This window comes from Megalobrama amblycephala, linkage group LG2 (assembly GCF_018812025.1).
Source record: "Megalobrama amblycephala isolate DHTTF-2021 linkage group LG2, ASM1881202v1, whole genome shotgun sequence".
Lineage (NCBI taxonomy): Eukaryota > Metazoa > Chordata > Actinopteri > Cypriniformes > Xenocyprididae > Megalobrama > Megalobrama amblycephala.
This window is the reverse complement of record NC_063045.1, coordinates 27,337,607-27,354,191: the sequence shown is the minus strand read 5'-3', so window position 1 is coordinate 27,354,191 and position 16,585 is coordinate 27,337,607. Positions and strand designations below refer to the sequence as shown.

Genomic DNA, 16,585 nt, shown 5'->3' with positions numbered 1-16,585 from the left:
ATTATAAAGAGTTGTTTAGATTACGACCGAGCAACTGAGTCGTCCAGCGTTCATTTGCTCGAGCCGTAATAAGCTCTTGTATCGTGAAAACACTGATTAGAGCACGGTAACTTTTTAAGATCACAGGTTAAGACATTAAATCATAGTAGCACATAATACAAGACATTTTCTTTTAAAATCTATAAAAGACTTTATTTATTCTAACACAAGCTAATCTACCACGAACACACACATACATACATACATACATACATACATACATTCATTCATACGCGTTGCAGTAAGACAGGAAGTGAGAGAGAAGGAGTTTAGGAGAGAGAGAGAGAGTGTGATATGATGAATTCCTAGCAAAGTTATGCTTTTCAGAAGATCTGACCTGAATGAACCATGAATCATTAAATGCACCAGTTCAGTTTTAATCTGGAGGTACTTGCTTGCGTCGACTTTGAATGTGAATATCCCTCGTTGGCGTGTAGAGAAGAGTTTTTCAAGTCGATGAGTTGTGGCAGGGTATTCAAGGTCTGTGTTGTGTTCGGTAGAACCCAATCACGTTTGAGCTTGCTGAAAAATTAAAGGGAAGTCTCTTTGTCGCTGGAGTTAAAGTTGAAGCGGCAGAAGTCGTTGGTTGAACTTTGTGCGAAACTTAGAACACAAGACTTTCAATGGAAAAGAAAATTAAAGAAAGAAAAGAAAAGTGAGTGGAAGTTGGATGGCTTGAAATGAGCGGCTTGTCTGTTCTTCTTGTTACTCCATTGTTCTTGGTACTCTGGTCATGGCTGACCGGTTCTTTCTTCTGTTGCTCTGTTTTCCTTGACCAGAACTAACCAACTCCTAGTTCACTATCTTGCAATATGATTATTTAAACTTAGTTGTTTGTCACACCTCTGAGGAGTCTTGGCCAATCCGACATTGTCCTGTTTCAAGAGGGCCTTCCTCTGCCCCCAATAAAACATAAGTGTTACATCCCGGTCTGTCTCTGCTTTAGCAGAGTGCCATTTTAACATAATTTCTATTTAACTGGAATATGATACATTTTAAACAGATTTCATTCAAGCCATGATTTAAGAAAGATAAAAAGAAATAAATCAAGTCCAAATAAGGCATACTTTCAGTCATTCAGTCAAGAGTTAACATATTTACATGAATTGTGAGTGTTCTAAAGCCTAACTGTTTACAGGTAGTACTTGTGGACACATAATGCAAAATGTATGTAGTTAAAAGATGTTTGATAAGTCCATTAAAATTGTTGGAACAATTTCGAAGCAGTTTTATTTGTAGAACAGTCTCTGTTGAGTTTTCTGTGAGGTTAGGTCTTTTAGAGAACAAATGGGGCCTGCATTGTTTCCTCTGTTTCTTTGATCTGGGTGATCAAAGAATCTTATCTTCCTGGTGACCATTTGGTTTGTCACTCCTCCTGTTATCAGGAAGCATGGGGGTGTCATAAAATTAATCCGCCTGGGTGTACTCTGCAGACGAGCTGGAGTCGCAACTTGATTCTGAATTAGGATTATGTAAAAAAAAAAAATCATCTGAATGATTCAATTGTCTGGTTCGTCCACAGTTCCTACAACACTATGCCAAAGACGTAAGAAATTACAGAAATTATGATGACGAAGAAGATGATGGAAGGGTTACAAAGGTATTTCAAAGGATCTGGTACTCCAAAGAACTAATGATATTCATTATCTCTAAACTGAGAACTGTCTGAGCTTCCAAAATTCCAAAAACAAACAAACAAACAAAAATTCCAGAATTTCACCAGTCTGTAAAGCACAAGTCGACTATGCTAAAATGATCTAAAGCATAGGAATAAATACACCTTTGAATATCTAGTCAGAGATAATCTATAGATTTGAACCTGATTGAGATGCTGCGGCAGGACTTGCAGGCAGTTCGTGCTGAAAAAATCCTGCATTGGGGCTGAACTAAGCAGTTCTGAATGGAAAAGTGCCACCTCAGCGATGTGAAAGACTGAGGTATGGTTCTCCGAAGCATTTGATTTCTTCTTTTTGCTGCTAAAGTTGGCGCAACCAGTTATTAAGCTCATGGGGCAATAATTTTTTCACATGAATATACTGTAGGGACATATTTTACATTCTGATTGGAAATCTGAAATTGTTTAGTATGATTTATACACAAAAATACAAATCAGGATGGGATAAATGCCCTTTGGTACTAAAGAGTTTGTGCTTAGGTACTTGTGTAGCTTATGTTTGGCCAGAAATCTGCATGTCTTTAAAATACATACCAAGAGGCTTTGGGCTAGTGCTACAGAGTGACACGGCTTTAAAGATTATTATTATTCAGAGATTATTTTATTGCTGAAATGGGATAATAAGGCTTACAGCAACCATTTCCTAGTGGATTTTTGCAATAATGTTGTACTGCAAATACTGAAAATGCTACAAATGCATATCCATAAATTTAACAAAACAGACAACAGCAGTCTAAAACAAAACCTATTTATTGACTGAAGGGAATATTCAAGACATATTACAGCTTTTATAGGTATATAAAACAACATTCATCAACTGTTCTTTTATTACTCTCAATATTTAAATAATTTACAAAACAACTTCCTGTACAAAAGGACCAGAACTCATACAAAAATACTTTTAAATTTGAGCAAAATGCATATTGCAGGTAGTATACAATACAAATATTTGTTCTATACAGAAAACATGCACTGCTAATATAAATTCGGCTGGAGTGATGTTTCAATACATTCATTAGAAATGCAGTGACTTAATGTTAACATTTTTTATTTTTATTTTTATCCAAGGCGACTTACAGTTGTTAATGTGTATTGGAGTGTGTGATTGACAGTTCTGTCAGCTCTCTGATGGCCCAGTGTTTCTTCTGCAGATGAGCAGTCCTGTTTCCGATTGATGGAGGCTGGGAAGTGCGCCGTCCTCAAGCATTTAGGCTGTACTCCTGTTTGTAGCAGCATGGCCGGCACACTGCATTAACCAGACCACTGATGAACTGCAGGAAACAGATAAGGAACTCAAGGGTGCTGAGACCCAACAGGATGGACAGCAACGTCACATTCCACTCCACAATGTGTTTTGGGTAAACACAGTCAGACCATCTCTCTTGATCAAAGAGATACCTGAAAAATTGAAGGAAAAGAGTTCAGGAATTTTGTCTTATAACATCACCATCAATGCATTATAAAAAAAAAGAAAAAGAAAAAAAGAGCTCCTACTTCCCCCTGTCGGTCTCAAAAGGAGACCTCCATCCCATCGTAGTATAGCAATACGGCCCCTTCAAGAGCGCCACAGCGGAGATCAGGAAGCAGTATCCAGAGCCGGCTAGTCCTACCAGAGCCGCTATCACTGAACCACACATCTACACACACAATGTGAAACTGATGAATCTGGCTGGCCTGTACAGCATGTCTTTGAATTAGAGCTCAAATATGGGCCACAGACCCCCTTCCCAACACTCACTGCACAGCTGTCTGTTCCACAGGAATCCACACATTTCCCCATTCCCAGAAACACGCAGGCAGGAATCAGCATCTGAATGTGGACAAAGAGTTCTCAATACAGTTCAACCAGCTTGAGTAATTGCACCTCAATTACTACATTTTACTTCTGACATATACAAGTGGGATATTCAACAAGAATGGAACTTTTTATCCATGGACTGTGAATAGTGATTTGGTAATGTTAGCAAAAAAGGAAAATTGTGTTAGATGTGGAGCAATCTTGCATTTTGATGAAAGTTTATGAAGATATCGTTGACAAAGAAGGCATAGTAACATATTAGATATCTGAAGAATTTGTCCTAGTACTTGTACTTCAGCTTAAGCTTAATTCCATTACAAGTGAAGTTTTTATTGCTTAAACACGTATTCTTGTTTTTTCAGATGTAGCCTACTGAATGTCTTGTGAAATAAGGTCCCTTCAACCATTTATTTTAGTGTTAGCTCATTATTTTCACATTTAAGGTTTTCATTTTCAACCAAAAAATGCCCAGAAGTTTACTTTATAACACTCATTCCAACCCAATCTTATGAGAATTCGTAAGTATTGTACGAGTCGCCCAAATACAGTACATAAAATCCGACCCATACAAAAAAATCTGAAACCCATTGTAAGGCATCATTGGGTTCACCCCTAAACCCACCCTAAGTCTAACCCTAAACAGTTGAATTAGATTATGAATAAGAGATTGTATGAATACATCACCAATTTGCCAAATCATAAAATACTTTCAAAACTGTTTTGAGAGCGTGTTGCTTATTCCACACACTCAACTGCATAGATCTGTTTTGACCAATACACAACTAAGAATCTCACACACACATCCCATTGACTTCTGTTGTTTTTATATTACGCTTATTAGATTTTCTACATCCTAACCCTTAAATCAAAACCTTACAGTTTTTATATATATTTTTACATCTCTGTGTAATTTTTCTTTAGCTTAAATCTGATCTGAACATTTAAAACATTTTAATTAAGACTGGATAAATGTTGTCTTGTGTCCAGGTTGTGGCATAGTGTTGGTGGACTGAGTTTGTTGGACACAAGACAACATTTATCCAGACACAAGTCTGATACTCACCACCAAACCACCTCCTCCGATTCCCATAAAGTACCAGACAAATGTGGTCACATGCTCCTCCTGAACATATATCGCCTTTCCATCAGGAAAGAAAAGCAGGACATTTGCCACGATGCAGCAAGTGGCGAGGGGAATGAGGGCCAAACCCAGAGACCTGGCAAAGCTCAGAGAACACATCTTCACACGGAGCAGAGGGAATGAGAACAGGCAGCTGTAATCCGGGACAGGAAACTATAGTGGTGGACGGACGAGTGGAAGAATTTTAAAAGACTACCCCCCTCCTCGGTCCCCCATGAGCCACTGTTCCTCTGAGGAGGAGGAGACAGGAAACGGGCTGACATTATACAGTATGACTCAGGGCCGGATTAACATAAGGGCTAGGTGGGGCTGAAGCCCCAGGGCCAGAGCATGGAGAGGGCCCGTGACTGGCCGAAGGAAGGATTGACTGGACTTCGGGTGCACCTGAACCTTTCCTGCTGGGCTGATCGCCAATACCCCACCACGCCCCCACATATAAAATGCTGTTATTTACTGGAGTGCTGCAAGCGCATGGGAAACAAACAACAAAAGCCAAGTGATGAAACAGCGCTACCTGTTTAAATCACACGTGCATCCAGTAGTCGCCGCGTGAGAGCAGCTGTCTTACGCACAGCACTGACAAACTCGTAGAAATGTTGCATTATGGTATCTATTATTAATCTTACTACTATTAGCTTTATATTAAATATTAGGTAATATAAGGGCAGTATAAGTCACTTTTAGAAGTTGCTTTTTTTTCATGTGTTTAATTTTTTTGATTACAAATACCATTGTTTATTCTTAGTAATATTATTATCATCGTTGTTGTTATTATTATTGTAGAAACCATAAAAACCATGGTAATGAGGAGCATGGATTTTGCCTGTGTCATGATCTTACAGTTAAACTCTGGATTCTGTCCAAGAACAATGGAAACGTTTTATCAGGGCAACTAAGGATAATTTAAGAGCTTTATAGCCTGGATTCCATGAATTAACCCTCTATGGTACGGTGTTGCCTCCAGGCAACATGGTCTATTTTAATTTGTTTTTAATAAAATAAGCCACCAGTTGATTGATCAAACGTATCTCAGGACAGAATAACTCAAATACTAATCAATAAAAGTGCAGAAAAGACCAAAACATGACCAACAGGGGTCCATTTTGTGTCCTGTTTCAGCACATGTGCACATGTCACATGACTCCATATTTTCTCCATTGAAAAGTGCTTTTTTCACTTGTTTGTAACCATTTAATCACCCACAAAAAATATGAGTCACCTTCACTGGCAAGTAAAGAAGTATTTTTAAGAACTTTGCATTATATTTAATCAAATGTTTTAGAGAAAATAACAAAAAACTGTATGTTGCCTCAAGGCAACATTGTACCATAATGGAATCGCATAAGGCCATACAGGCATAATAGGTTTGAATACAAATGTATCATATTTGTAAGGAAAAGAGTTAGAATTATCTAAATATATTCACATTTTCGCATGATTTTGTAATGCACTTATAAGAATACTAATTCACATACTATATCTGCATATATTATGATCTGCACATTTTCTATAGCACTTTAAAGAGGTATAAAACACAGGTAGCAAAGCCAGTTTATGAGGGTGAGGATGAGGAGTTAATGAGGGGTCATACTGTGATGAGAAAGATTAAATCATAGTGACAATCCATCAGGAAGAGACTTAGGATGAGAGAGAAGATGGAGATGAGGATGAATATAGATATGATAACTTGATATAATAACATAAATATATGATAGTTTGGTAATACTTGTGTTCCACTATGGTAAAATTTTACTTTTTATTAAATATGAAACTTTTAATACATTAAAAACTAGATAAATTTGTTTGTTTAAGTGTCTAGTTAAAGAAATTAATGTTTTCAATAAATATATTTCTTTTTTTCTACATGAAAATGCCATATGTTTAATTTTGTCCATTGTGGTACAATGTTGCCTCAAGGCAACAAACTTATAAAAATTAAATAAATAAAAAAATTATGAAAATGTTTATTGATTTTGTTAAAGTGTCCAATTTTAAGCAGGAAAAACAACACAAATAATTTTTTCCTCATTGATATCATATTGCGTACCATATTAAGGAAGAAGCTATGACTTTTTCTTCTATGTAGATATGATCAGTTCTAATAAACTTTAATTGAAGTAAAATATTAATTCAATAATTAACAGCCTGTAATGCAATGCAATATGAATATTGTTTAACATTTGCACTATATTAAAAATATCTTGTTTCTGTCCTTTATTTATTCATTCATTAATTAATTTATTCAGATTTAAAGGCCGTAACCCTAGCAAAACATTACTGGGAAATGAGCCAGAAAGAGCAAGAAAGAACAGTTGTTGCTGTTTCTGGAAACCTGTTTGCTTTGAACTCACATCTGGTGTTAAATGCATGTATGCTCTTAATGTGTTGTAGCCTGGAATATTTATATATAAGCCTATACTCATTGTATCTTTGTTTACTGTTGATTTTATTTTATTTATTTATTTATTTTAAATATTCATTATTTTTATGGTAGAAAACTTTGTGGCACCAAGATAGACTACTGTGAAGAGGGTCCTTGAGTTTGCTTTAGCCTCAGGGCCCTATGTGTTTTTAATCCAGGCCTCAGTATGACTCCAAACTCTCTGACAGATGATATGACTGCACTTTGTGGGGGACTTTGTTTTCCCACAAAACTCATTTTGTGGACATTCAGAAAAGATGTTTTAAAGGTTGGACTCTATCAGATAAATCTCAACCTAAATTAACAGCTTATACCATGGTCTGTCTGAATACTCGATTCAGATTGGCTGGAAGGTGTGCAATAAAACCGTTTAATGCACAGTTAATAATGCACTGTTTTCATTGTAGCGCACACACAGTACGTCGCTCACACATGGAGAGCGAATATCGCGAAGGACACAGATGGATTCAGGAGCAGAGAATCTTTTTATCAACGCTGATTCAGCCACGCGACTAATAGTAATAAAATAGCTTCTTCGCTACTCTTCACTTTGGGTGGTTCTTTGCCTCCACGTCATGCATTACAATTGTTTAATGCACAGCTAGACATGGATTATCCCTTACTTAATATGTTGAAATCGAGCTTTGCAGTTTAACATTAGCTAAAAACCTTGTGCTCAAGGTCGTGAAACTACAAGGCACATCTAATGTTGTATATTTCTACAAGTATCAGTTTCTTACTACAAGGCTGGTGACAAGGTTACATAGACGATAGATGGAGATTTTACCTTGTTTTTCAGTGATTACAAAGTGAAAAGGTTAACAGATTAACAGAAAAGTTGTTACAAGGTATTTATTGTCATTTTTGAATGCACCACAAATTTTGGGGTCGGTAAGATTTTTTAATGTTTTGAAAGAAGTCTCTTCTGCTCACCATGACTGCATTTATTTGATAAAAATACAGAAAATACAGTATTTTTGTAAAATATTATTACAATTTAAAATATCTGTGTGAATATATTGTAAAATGAAATATATTCCTGTGATGAAAGCCGAATTGTAAGCATCATTACTCCAGTCTTCAGTGTCACATGATCCTTCAGAAATCATTCTAATGTGCTGATTTGCTGCTCAATATTTTTGTGGAATTACGCCTTTGTCTTATAGACAGATGTGGTCCAGATGATGTGGAGATGGGTCTTGTTTCAGCCTTTAACACTTCTAATTTGAGACTATAGATGGCATCACTTGCTGTCACACACACGCTAATGACACAGCGTTCAGAGTTCATAAAATAGATCCCTTTAATATACAATTGAGATGAAATGGTATGAAAAATAGAGACTTTAGCTGAAGTGTCCTTACTTTCCCCCAGAGAAAACAGGTGATTACCTCACATGTTTCTCCACAGGAGATGTCATAACAGGACAATAACTACCAAAGACAATGAGTAAAAACATCTGAGATAACATTGATACTTAGATGTGAATCATCTGCACACTTGCGCACTGTTTGTTTATGGTGTAAAATCTTTATTAAGCCAGACAAACATGAAGTAACAGGTCTTTTTTTGTGATCCAGGATTAGACGCTGGAGTAATCAGGCTTTATGAATAAAGCAGCCTGGTATGGAAGTATTACACTACATTACGTAACTCAACAGTGTTCCACAGAGGATACAAATGCCCACTGTTGTGTATGTTGAGCTGTGCTTTGAGGGGGTTTGAGAACAAAAAATATGTGCTCAAGCATCTGTATTACGACAAAAAAGAATGCTGTAGAACCGCGTTGATGAACTTTGTGTTCCTTTCATACTAAATGTTGTTAAATATTAGTGAATATATATTTAATACTTCAGAGTTTAGTATGCCATTCATGTAATGGTGGTTTATTAAAATGTTATTAAAACCATTACTAAAACATTTTAATTTCTATGCTTGTTAAATATGTGTTAATAAGAGTAGAATAACTTCTGCTTGTATGTTCCCTTGTGAAAAATAAGTAAACTTTAGTAACTATTACATAAATAAGTTTTCAAAAAGAACATACATAAGTGTAAACTGAATGTAATGTTTTCAGACACTTAATTGTGTTTAAGTTTAATTTAGTAATATTAAATGCAATTAACTGAACTTTAGAGTGCTTTTTGACCAACTTAAGTAGGACTTAAGTGCATCTTTATATGTAATTTTATAATTACATATATGGTATGTTTATTTATGGCTTTTATGTAATTTCTATTTAAAGTTGTATGTCATGTTTTTAAACAACTGTAGTTACACTTTTGTAAGGATGAAGTTGCAATTTAGTACATTTAAAATATACTTTAAATGTAATGTCGAATAACACATTTCGGTTCAAATTATAATGAAATACTTCACTGTGTGTTAGTCAACACATCAAAATAAGTGTACTTTAAAGCATGACAAAAGTTTATTGATTTAAATGTACTTAATGATTTAAAATATACTTTAAAGTAAAAACTTCAATGTTAAAAACATAGTCATGAAAGTGACTCTCTTTAAGTGGACTTTTATTTATTTTCTATTATTGTATCTACAAGTACATTTTTGTTAAATATACTTTTAAGATTTGATGTACACTGCAAGTGCAAATTCAAAACAATTCACAAGGGGTTTTAACCACAGAGACGCATGGACCCCTGCAATAAAACCATCCGTTATGAATATGACGCGAAGCAGTATTTAAAAGCATGTTAAAATCACTGTAACACAGCCTGACTTACTGCTACTATAAACAGCGATAACAGTAACATAACAAAATACACCAATGATCAATTAATATAGGTACATTTATTACTAAGAGTAATCAATTATTCATCAAATCAAGCAATACAGTTCATTACAATGTTGGCTGTTGCCAAGGAATGTATTATCTTCAAACATGGCTAATTCAATCAAAATTTCCAGCCATAACTTTCCATTTAATAAAAGTGATTCAAATGTGTCTTTCTCACAGTCCTCGGGCAGGACATTTTTTGACCTTATAAACTTCCCTCAATGAAAGCAAATTAATCAAAACAACGGAAGTGCAATGACATGACTTCCTGATAAATGTAACGAGTTTATTCTTGTAGTTGGTCATTTGAGTAATGAGATTCCTCAAGACTCACAGTTCTCCTCCACCCCTGATTTCCTTTCTAAAAAATGAATGGGCAAGCAGATTCCAGCGTCCTGACACATGTAGAGGGCTTTTCCGCTGTGATCTCACCCATACAAATACATCATTACATACACTGCAAATTCATATGTTGCAGCCATATGTTGCAGTGTCATATGGCCACTGGACAAGTGTGAGCGTTATACTTATTAGACTTTAATGGCCAATGACACGAGAGAGCAGAAAAAACTTATATATAACAATCATTCATTCATCTGTTTGAATCAATCTGTTCATCTCGTCTATAAGATATTAGCTGGTTCCCAATTCAGAGGCCACAAAGTCGGACTGAGCATTGTTAAATGGGACCATTTAGCCTACGGAGGATTGTTTTTGTCGCCTACCAACTGTGACAGCTGCGGTTGATGACACTAACGTTTGTACTGAACTTTTTTTGAAAGTTATATTCAAGGGTTCACAACCTGTCTTAATATGATCACATTAGTCCATTTATGTGCATAATAAGGGTATAAAATATATATAAAATTACATCTTAGTAAGATATGTCAACAAGATATGTTGAACCAACATTTGATTCCATCTGTGTACTTGTCAAGTCTGTTCTGGGTTTGAGTTTATAAGTGAATTGGCACTGTTTCCTGTTCAATTTTCTGTGTTAGGGCTTGTGTACATCTGGTCACTTCATGTGTTTTCTCTGATCGGATAGCTACCTTATAGTGAAAAGACCAGGTGTAAATGCCCTCCGAATCGCTTTCGACAGATTTAAATCAGATCACTCAAATGGCTTTATGAGGTGGTCTGAGACGCATTCCAGATGAAACTGGACAAGTGTAAATACATGTGGTTGTTGAACGCACATTATGTCAGAAGTGTTTCGAAATTTCAATGGTTCACCACTGGGGGGCGTGACTTTGGCCGTTTGATATACACTCCGAACCACTGATTCAAAACAAAAGATTCATAAAGCTTTGAAGCTTCATGCAGTGGTGTTTTGAAATCGCCCATCACTAGATATTGTTGAATAAAGTTTTTATTTATTTATTTATTTTTTTTTTGGTGCATAAAAAGCATTCTCGTCGCTTCATAACATTAAGGTTGAACCACTGTAGTCACGTTAACTGTTTTAAATATGTCTTTAGTACCTTTATGGGCATTGAAAGTGTTAATTGTCTTGCTGGCAATGGAGGCCTCACTGAGCCATCGGATTTTATCAAAAATATCTTAATTTGTGAAAATGAAGGTTTTTGTGTTAACCCTTATACTTAAATTATTATTTTTAAGTTTACTGAGGGACATAAAGTGACATTGCTGTAACCAACGTTATCAGAAGAATCCATTCAACATTAAACTGAGTTGCAGCAGATTTCAAGTTCCCAGCATGCTTTGCGTCACACTTCGTAAGGAAAATAAATGTTGAAATTGAGTGTTATTTTGTGTGTTTTTGCACAAGATTAATACAGGGGGAGATATGTTATTGTTTAATGTTATGTTATTTTGGTATTTAAATGTGTCTCTGTGATGTTGAAGTTTTGTAGGTTTGCCATTGTGGTGAAGAGTAGTGCCTGTGGTTAGGTCAAGAATGGGCTGCAAAGCTTCAAGGCTATTAACAGCTGATTAACAGCATGATTAACAGTTTGGTTACATTTAACACATGCTGGTGTGCTGTTACTAACTAACACTTAACCATAAAGTTTAGCTGTTAGTTTATTCAGTAAATCAATTTAATAGTAATTAGCGAGTTTATGTGGTACAAAGTTCATTTTTTAAGTTCTACTAAAATGATCTTTTAGTTGTTTAGCCTACTTAAATGTTTTGAGTATTCTGAACTTAATGGGTTTAACAACTACTGCATCAAAATAATTAAAAAATGTGAAACATTATGAATGGTTTTAAGTACAGTGGACTTAAACATTAAATAAAATTAAAAACTTTCAGTTTGACTAAATTTTTTATAACTATTGTTTACTTAAAAAAATCTGAGTTGCTTAACTTATCCGGTTTTACAGTGTAAAATAAATATAACAATAAAATAAATTGTTAATAATAATAATAATAATAATAATAATAATATTTTAATAAAGTAATAGCCTCTTGGGGCTGAATATATCAGAGCTGAAATGTCTGCAGCACATATTAACTTTATAGAATTAACTTTTGTGCTTAATTTAGTAGTTTTAGTTAAAACTTAAAAATAGTACTAAAATCATCAGTACAGTTGGTTTCACAGTAATCAATGCCCTGCAGTTAATCCATGTCTTTCCTAGTCTAAATTCTTATTGAAGCTTATAAGTTCACTAAAGTCCAAATTTAGAGACACACATGAGTTGCACTTGGCTTGAAGACTGCGACACACCCAGCACTCCTGGTATGTGACCCTCCTACAGCCTGCCGGTCCCACCATACATTTACAGTCACGAGCTGCCTTCTGCCAGTTCACTAATGGTCACACCATTTGTAACGCACATCCACAGTCCACACATTCAGCTGCAGCATCAATTGTCATTGCTGAGCTGGAAATTTTTGAATCATATTAAAGTATATAGAACCTTTTTTGGCAAGAAGTGTTCTTTAAAATGGAGTCAAGAATACTTGGGTTCTATATAGAACCCCACTGAACCCCTTTTTTTTCCAAGTGTACACAATTGACCATTCGCAAAGACCCGACCCCTTTAGTTACTGTTGCTACGTCCGACAAGCCATGCTGAGCTCTCACGACACATCGTGTTCTGACGCAGTGAAAAATACATCGCTGAGCAAAGAGGACACTGACACCGTGTTGACAGACAAGACAGAGCAGGTTACTTTTGATATGAAACAAAGTCTCAAATTTCAAATTTTGTAATTTTTAAATAAACTTAAACAATAAATACCATTTTATGGCTCTTTAATGTGTCGTGACAGATCGCTGTAGTGCCTCAGTTCAAGCGGCTCGTGAACCGATCATCTCTTCCTAGTTGATTTATAGCATCTAAAAAACGTGAATGAACATCATAAGGAATGTTGTTTCAACCATGGAAAGTCCACTGACGTAAATCTACTAACTCCCCTGACTGCTTTGTCGGACAAAATGGTGGATTCGGCATTATGACTGGTTAGATCGCCTGTCAATCAAACTCCCGGCAAAGGGTCAATTATTGAATCAAATAATTTTCACAATTTTATAATGCAAATGCATAGTAGTTAAAGAGACCTTATTAAGGTGGGACCAAATAAATAAATAAATCATTACTTTAGAATTTTTATTCCTATTTATGCCCTGGTAGAAAACATTTTCTCAAGTGAGCATACGTTTTTCTCTTATAATGCCTTAAAGCAACTTTATAAAAGAAATATTGTCATTAAAATGGGAATCCATTGATTATTTCATTGAGTAAATTAGCATACAGTATAAATGAAGAATTGCAACATGGATCATAAAATAATAAGTTATAATAAAAGTAAAATTAATGTCATTAATTTTTTCTGAAAATATCTCATATGTTATGCGTTATAATAACATGTTTATGGATAATTCATGTAACTTTTTGGCGGATAATTATGGTTCTTTCTCATAGATAGAGATTATCCTATTGCTCATAAAACATTCGGGCTTAAGAGATATAACCAGTTTAGATGGAAAGGATCTCAAGCTAACTAGCTGAGGATGTTACTGTAGCTTTACCCATTAATAGACATGGTACTTCCTTGAAAATAAATTCCAGCACAGCAAAACAACAACCATATTGAAATGAGTCTTCACAATAGATAATGCTTTACAATAAACTCAGTTAGAGAGCTACATATGGCAGCTACATATTATCTGTTCAATAAAATACCATACTCATCTGTTGAGTAATAAATATGCCATCATCTCCACGTCGCTTTTACAACATTTTAGACCCCTCAGTTCTTGTCATCTCCGAAAAGCCAAGCCCATGTTGATTCTAGTTTTATTACGAGCTCTGTCGCTTTCTCTTTTGCCAGTAGACTCTCCTCTATTCGGCGATTGTTAAAAACGGGTGATTCCCCTGAGGTTGGAGATTAAGATGCTCCATGTCAACCTTTCTTTCTCATTGTGACAACTCTGATGTGTGTCTCACTGTGACACACATCAAAGTAGCCGGATGAACTTTTCTCAAAGTTTTGGAAGAAGGATTGATGATGTATTAATTTTTGTTAATTTTGTACAAAAAAAGTTACATTGTGTACCTTTAAATTAAACATTTAAATAAAATTCCTGTTTGTCTCGCTTTATAGATCTGTAAAAAAAAGAAAAGAAAAGGCAAGATCGTAGTCTGCTTCTTCCTGCACAACTAATTTTGTAAACAACTAATTATGTGCTTACATTGGTCCTGTTATCTGATTTACATCATTTTTTTTTTTTTTTTTTTTTTTTTTTAATAATTAAATTTTTTAATTTAATAACGAGGTGCAATTCATTTGTAGTGATTGCCCCAATCGGTGTTCAGTTTTTTTCATGGAAGTAGCTGCTGTGACTGATCAAACACACGTTTGGGATTCATTCTGACATGAAGTAACATCTGACATGAGCGTCATCAGATACAGCAGGCAATATACAGTCATATACTCTGAAATGTGCAAATCAGCCCCGATAAGCATCTTAATGGTTAATTTATAGCTGTTTAAAGAAATGTGCGTGGCAAGATAATATTCAGTTTTGTTTGGGTAAGAGGTTAACTATGTTCTGGCTCTTCTGAAGGTTTATAAACACAGTAAATCTGGACCGAGCAGAGGTAAACTCTTCTCAAGGGGTTTAAAATGTCTGCATGGCTTGTGCTGAAAGTTTAGGGTCAATTCAGATTGAATCTGAATTCAGTTTATGAGATTTCTCTTGCCCATCTTTCCTGCACTCTTAGAAAAAAAAAAAAAAGGTTCAGTGCGGTTAAATATAAAACCCTAGGGTACTCGACTCAATTTAAAAAGAAGGCCTTTATGATTACATAATACTTTCATGTTTAATGGTTATTTCAGTTTTTTCTAGTGATTAAGTATGTTTGCGAGTTGGTTAATTAATAAAATTTAATGAGTTAAAACAAAACAAAACAAATTAATTGAAACTAAATCCATAAAATGATCCCATGATGGGAACCCCTAAAATGTTCTATATATGAAGTGCCTGACAGAATGCTTTATGGTTCCATAAAGAACCTTTTCTTCTAAGAGTGTGTAAAGATAGGCTGATGTTCAGAAGATGTCTGAAATTGAATACTTCCCTATTATATATTATAGGTGAAAAACAGTACGCCAACATAGTATATCCAAATAGTATTCGAAAAACAGTTGGCGAAAAGTGCCCGGGTGACCTACTACTGAGATTGTGAAGTGTGCACTCAAAGGACACTTTACTATCCCATGAGGACATGGGAAAGATTTATGAATGGAAGTGAAATGACGCTGGTAGGTCACATGACAGTGACAACATGGTTCAAATTTAGTACCTACAGTAAGTATGCGATTTCATTGGCATGGATATTTTCTCACTTCTCTGTTTTTGAGGTAAAAATACATTTTCTTCTCCCATGTTCAAAATCATACTATAAGTAAACAATTTGTTTACCAATAATGACAAATTCTTGTATTTGCCAAAGAGCTGTTCATGTTTGTCTGAAAAGTGTTACTTCAAATGTGCAAGAGGATCTGAATAGTCACATGGTGTAATGTGCTTACCTGCAGCAAAGCCTCCGTCCACATGGGTGGGATTATGGTTTTATAAGGCCCCTCTCGTCTGGGCATGCAGTTACCAAGACGACGGTCCAGAGACAAATCAGCACCTTTGTTCTATTAGATACAGGAAGAGAGAGAGAGACGATCATAAACAAACAGTGTTCTTACTGTGACCAGGATATGACTTAATAAACTCTTTCCTTTGGTCTCCTCGATTTCATCTAAAATCACGAGGTAAAAACACACTGGCGAAACATTTGAAAAAACTTATTGATTGCTGGTTAGATCACTGCCAAGATGAATTCAACAAAGGACTCACTGAACAGACAAAACCTACAAAGTTAATAAGCAACTAGTATATTTGGTTAAGCACTAGAACATGTCTCTCACAGCATATCCAGATCGATACTCTCACTGAAAAAGGATTAAACTACAATTTTTATATGCATGTTAGCAAAATTAAATGTTGTGAAAAATAAGTGCTTAAAGGATTAGTTCACTTTCAAATGAAAATTACCCCAAGCTTTACTCACCCTCAAGCCATCTTATTTCTGATGAACACAGTCGGAGATATATTAATAAATATCCTAACGAGCTTTATAATGCCAGGGAACGGGACCAATGAGTATGAGCTGAAGAAAGTGTTTCCATCCACATCCTTCATAAACATGCACTCCACATGGCTCCGGGGGGTTAATAAAGGCCTT

At 35.3% G+C, this 16,585-nt stretch overlaps 1 protein-coding gene across 2 annotated transcripts; it reads right to left on the bottom strand.

Annotated features, from left to right (window-relative positions):
• Window positions 1-2,448: 2,448 nt before the first annotated feature.
• Window positions 2,449-16,156, bottom strand: tm4sf18 (transmembrane 4 L six family member 18). 2 transcript variants are annotated; one of them, XM_048168961.1, is made up of 4 exons: window positions 15,882-16,156; window positions 3,453-3,524; window positions 3,209-3,351; window positions 2,449-3,112 (listed from the first exon to the last, which is right to left on the bottom strand). In XM_048168961.1, exons 1-4 carry the CDS (start codon window positions 15,945-15,947, stop codon window positions 2,914-2,916), a joined length of 480 nt encoding a protein of 159 aa, XP_048024918.1. In that variant the 5' UTR covers window positions 15,948-16,156; the 3' UTR covers window positions 2,449-2,913. The 2 variants fall into 2 exon arrangements, with proteins under 2 accessions (XP_048024918.1, XP_048024910.1); XM_048168953.1 differs by lacking the exon at window positions 15,882-16,156 and adding an exon at window positions 4,576-5,779.
• Between the last annotated feature and the right edge of the window lie 429 nt (window positions 16,157-16,585).